General features: G+C 35.8%; 1 protein-coding gene across 1 annotated transcript; it reads left to right on the forward strand.

Moving 5' to 3' along the window:
• Positions 1–948: 948 nt before the first annotated feature.
• On the forward strand, positions 949–3865 carry LOC107899008 (IAA-amino acid hydrolase ILR1-like 1). Its single transcript, XM_016824596.2, has 5 exons — positions 949–1393; positions 1923–2048; positions 2652–2966; positions 3064–3192; positions 3266–3865. Exons 1-5 carry the CDS (start codon positions 995–997, stop codon positions 3638–3640), a joined length of 1344 nt encoding a protein of 447 aa, XP_016680085.2. The 5' UTR covers positions 949–994; the 3' UTR covers positions 3641–3865.
• The last annotated feature ends 203 nt before the right edge of the window (positions 3866–4068 follow it).

Genomic DNA, 4068 nt, shown 5'->3' on the forward strand with positions numbered 1-4068 from the left:
TCGATTCATCGAACGCTCACCCCTAATCACCACCCCCAGCCACCCTTTCTTTCCTTTCCCTTAAGCCCTCCTGTTTTCTTTCTCCTCCTCGTCTTCCACCACCAGTTTTTTCTCCTCCTTTGCTGGCCACTCATTTTCCAGCATAAGAGGACTATGTTTTCTTGGTAAAATATGGTGTCCAAGGTTTTTCTTTGGATCCTCCCTTGAGGAGGTTTTCTCGAGTCATAGACGCTTGTGTTTTTCAAATCTTTTGCGTTTTGTTTTTTCGAGCCCTTTGCAACTCGTTTTTGGTTGATATGTTCTTAGCACATCTGTTGTTACATGGCAGTAATGTTGTTTCTATGCCATCGGAGCAATGGCCGAGAAAGAGGCTGAACGATTCAAGGTGGCTTGTTCACTTTGTTTGCTGTCTGCCTATTTCCTGACAAGTTAGGTTTGTCCGTGGTATGGCTTGAGTCCTGTTTTGCTCTCCTTTAGGTTGTGGCTGGAAGCCTGATGCAAGTATAGTTTGCTCTTTTATGGTATAACTTGACAATTTGTCAAACATTCATGGTGTTTCTTAATTTTATTTTCTAATGGGCTTTCCATTGTAACTAGTTTCTTTCCATTTTTTCTTTGTAACAATTTTACAATCAATAAAAGGAAAATAAATAGGAGAGGAGGGAAAGGGAATTTAACAGACTTTGTGGAAATAGAAAACGTGGAGAACATGAAATTTATTAGATTAGATAGTGACGCGAGGCCCGACCAACTCTGAATGAATGTCCTTTAAAGAAACTGTAAATGGGTGGTATTTGCCCATTGCATTAAAAAGTTAAAATAAAGGAAACTTATGCACCGCCTACAAAAGGTAAAATCTACAATAAATTTACTGTAAATACGTCAAACAGTAAATCTATAAAAAAATATCAAATGAATTCCCACTATTCTTAACCACCCACCCCGTTTTATATATCACTATCTCGCTCGTATACAGCCTAATTTAGCCTCGGCCATGGCCACGAAGACCCTGCAGCACATTCTTCAACACATCTTCTTAATCTGCGTAACCCTATCTCCCCTCTGCTTCTCTTGCAATGAAGATTGTTTCACTTCTTTCACCCCAACAACAGCAACACCTAGTCCAAACGTCTCCATCAAAGACCAGATAATTAGCCTGGCTAATGATCAAGAAACTGTGGATTGGATGAAACGAATAAGGAGGAAGATACACCAGTACCCCGAACTAGCTTATGAAGAAGTTGATACCAGCCAGCTCATTAGGCATGAACTTGATCTGCTTGGTGTTCCTTATCATTGGCCTGTGGCTACCACAGGTGTCGTCGCTAAAATTGGCTCTGGTTCTCCTCCCTTTGCTGCTCTCAGAGCTGATATGGATGCTTTACCTATTCAGGTCTGATTTTTTTTTCTTTTCTTGTTTGTTATTATTATTCTTCAACTTTCTTCACTTTTTGCCTTTCCTTTAAGAAAATCTAGCACAAGGGTTTCCTGGAAGAAAATTTTTAGTGTTCACTCATGAAGTATAGACTCATTGGGTTTGAAATTCGATTCTTGAGTGGTATTCCCTTGGTGTAATACCATGATCAACAGTGTTTTAAAAGAAATTTAGTTGTTAAACAACCGATAATTATTAGCCCTTTGAAAGAAATCAGTATTTTATGGTATTATATGATATATAGTAAATAGTCACAGGTTTTCGCTGTTTCGCTAAATACTGCTGGGCTATATTATACTAGAAGATCAGGGAAGCAAGATCTTACTTTTCCATACAGTGAAAAAAAAGAAGAAGAAAAAGGTTTAAAAACAAATTTGTAGCTTGAGATTGACATGTTTTCAGCTTTACTAGAAAGGAATTAATTGGAGTGCCTTCGAATCGGACTATCAAAGCCCTGCCCTTTGTATTTTATTTTTATGTCATGCAGGAATTGGTGGAATGGGAGCATAAAAGCAACGTAGACGGTAAAATGCATGCTTGTGCCCACGATGCCCATGTTGCAATGTTGCTTGGAGCAGCAAAGATACTGCAAAAGCTGCGATGCGCTTTACAGGTTAAGCATAATTATGACAAAAACTCCATTCCAATTTTAAGAATATTATTAAGGTCAAATTTTGCTAGTGATCTCTTCACTATATTTACTTTAAGATTTAGTAATTTTTAATTTTAATATTTAAGTCGTAAGTACTAACAAAACTGTGATTAATTTCTTTTATTTGGTAAATATACTAATATATAATGTTTCATTAGCTTACAAAAGTCATCATTTTAATTATTAAATTTAACTACTATCATTTCCGTTAAAATTAAAGCTTTGTTCACCATTGAGGTTAAAAAGCACCCTTGATTTCAAAAGCTTTTTAAACCAAACTTTAATTTTAAACTGAAATTTAACCAAACCAAAAATTCAAAATTTTTAAATTTTGACTTTTGAAAAAGTTCTTTTTAATGAAATTATCTTTTTATCATTCCATTAAATCTTTTATTTTATAGTATAATAATTAGAATTGATATTTTATCTTCTTAAATTATTTTTCAATAGTAGTTAAGTAAAGTAAACTAACCTTAAATCTGTAACACAGTAATTGCAGAGTTTGACCTAAAAATGAAATTTCAAAATTAAGAAAGGAAAGGAATTACAATCTATAAATTACAGGGAACAGTAATTCTAATATTTCAACCAGCTGAGGAACGCGGTGAAGGAGCCAAACACATGATCGAAGAGTCAGTGCTTGAAAAGGTAGAGGCCATTTTTGGGTTGCATCTGGTGCATCAATATCCCGCTGGTGTGGTTGCCACACGAGCTAAAGAATTTCTAGCTGGCTGTGGGAGCTTTAAAGCCACAATTACCGGCAAAGGAGGCCATGCTGCAATTCCCCATCTCGCCATTGATCCAATTTTGGCAGCTTCCACAGCGATAATAAGTCTACAAAATATAGTTTCAAGGGAAACTGATCCTTTGGATTCTCAGGTGTACCTATTTCTACGGACAACGTCCAGAGATAGCTAATCAAATAAATGATCCTTGGCCTGACATTGGATTTTATGTAATTTATTGGATACTGCAGGTGGTCTCAGTGTCTATTATTCATGGTGGAACTGCAATCAATGTAATCCCAGACTCAGTGACAATAGCAGGAACTTTTAGAGCTTTCAGTACGAAGAGATTCAATGCACTTAGGGACAGAATAGAAGAGGTGACAAAAATGCGTATGGAATTTGAATCATTAATAAATTTGATGTAAATATTCATGGACTTGCTGTTGTCAGGTAATTAAAGCTCAGGTAGCTGTACATCGGTGCTCGGCTGCGGTCGAATTCTCGGGAAAAGATCACCCTACAATTCCTCCCACCGTCAATGATGAAAAGGTGTTCGAACATGTAGTGCGCGTATCGAGGGAGATAGTAGGAGAAGAAAACACAAAAGTAGCTCCTATGTTTATGGGGAGCGAAGACTTTGCTTTCTACTTAGACAAGGTTCCTGGAACATTCCTCTTCTTAGGGATTCGCAATGAGAAAATTGGAGCCATACATCCTCCACATAGTTCTTATTTCACCATTGATGAAGATGTGTTTCCCATTGGGGCGGCAATTCATGCAGCATTTGCACATTCATTTCTCTCAAATTATACAAGTTCAGTTTGACAACTGCCAGAAATGTAAATATATAGAGATTGCCGTACAATGATAATGATATGATTGCTATTTTATAGTTTCGTCTCTTATCTTGGTTGTACTTCACTATGTATTAATATCCAATGTCATTCATAAGTTAGATTTTAACATTTAATATGAGTGTTAAAGAGGTCTCACACATTTAAATGGTGATGGTCATTGTATTAAGTATTAATAGACGAAAAAGTAATATAACCTCTTATCTTTTCTATTCACCGCTCACAATTATATTTATTATATTTGCTAACTCCTGCAACAAACATATTTTATATAAATATGTTTAGATATAACGGTCTATTTAGTTAATTTTGGGTTAGGTCAATCTGGATCCGATTAATTTAAGTTTTAAAATTTTAGTTATTTCAAGTTGGATCAATTTTGAGTTTAAGAGTGGAATT

Source organism: Gossypium hirsutum, chromosome D04 (genome assembly GCF_007990345.1).
Source record: "Gossypium hirsutum isolate 1008001.06 chromosome D04, Gossypium_hirsutum_v2.1, whole genome shotgun sequence".
Lineage (NCBI taxonomy): Eukaryota > Viridiplantae > Streptophyta > Magnoliopsida > Malvales > Malvaceae > Gossypium > Gossypium hirsutum.

Coding starts and splice junctions, on each gene's coding strand:
- LOC107899008 (XM_016824596.2), top strand. CDS start 995: ATGGCCACGAAGACCCTGCAGCACATTCTTCAACACATCTTCTTAATC. Junction 2,049..2,651: donor AGCTGCGATGCGCTTTACAG/GTTAAGCATAAT, acceptor TATAAATTACAG/GGAACAGTAATTCTAATATT. Junction 3,193..3,265: donor TTAGGGACAGAATAGAAGAG/GTGACAAAAATG, acceptor TGCTGTTGTCAG/GTAATTAAAGCTCAGGTAGC.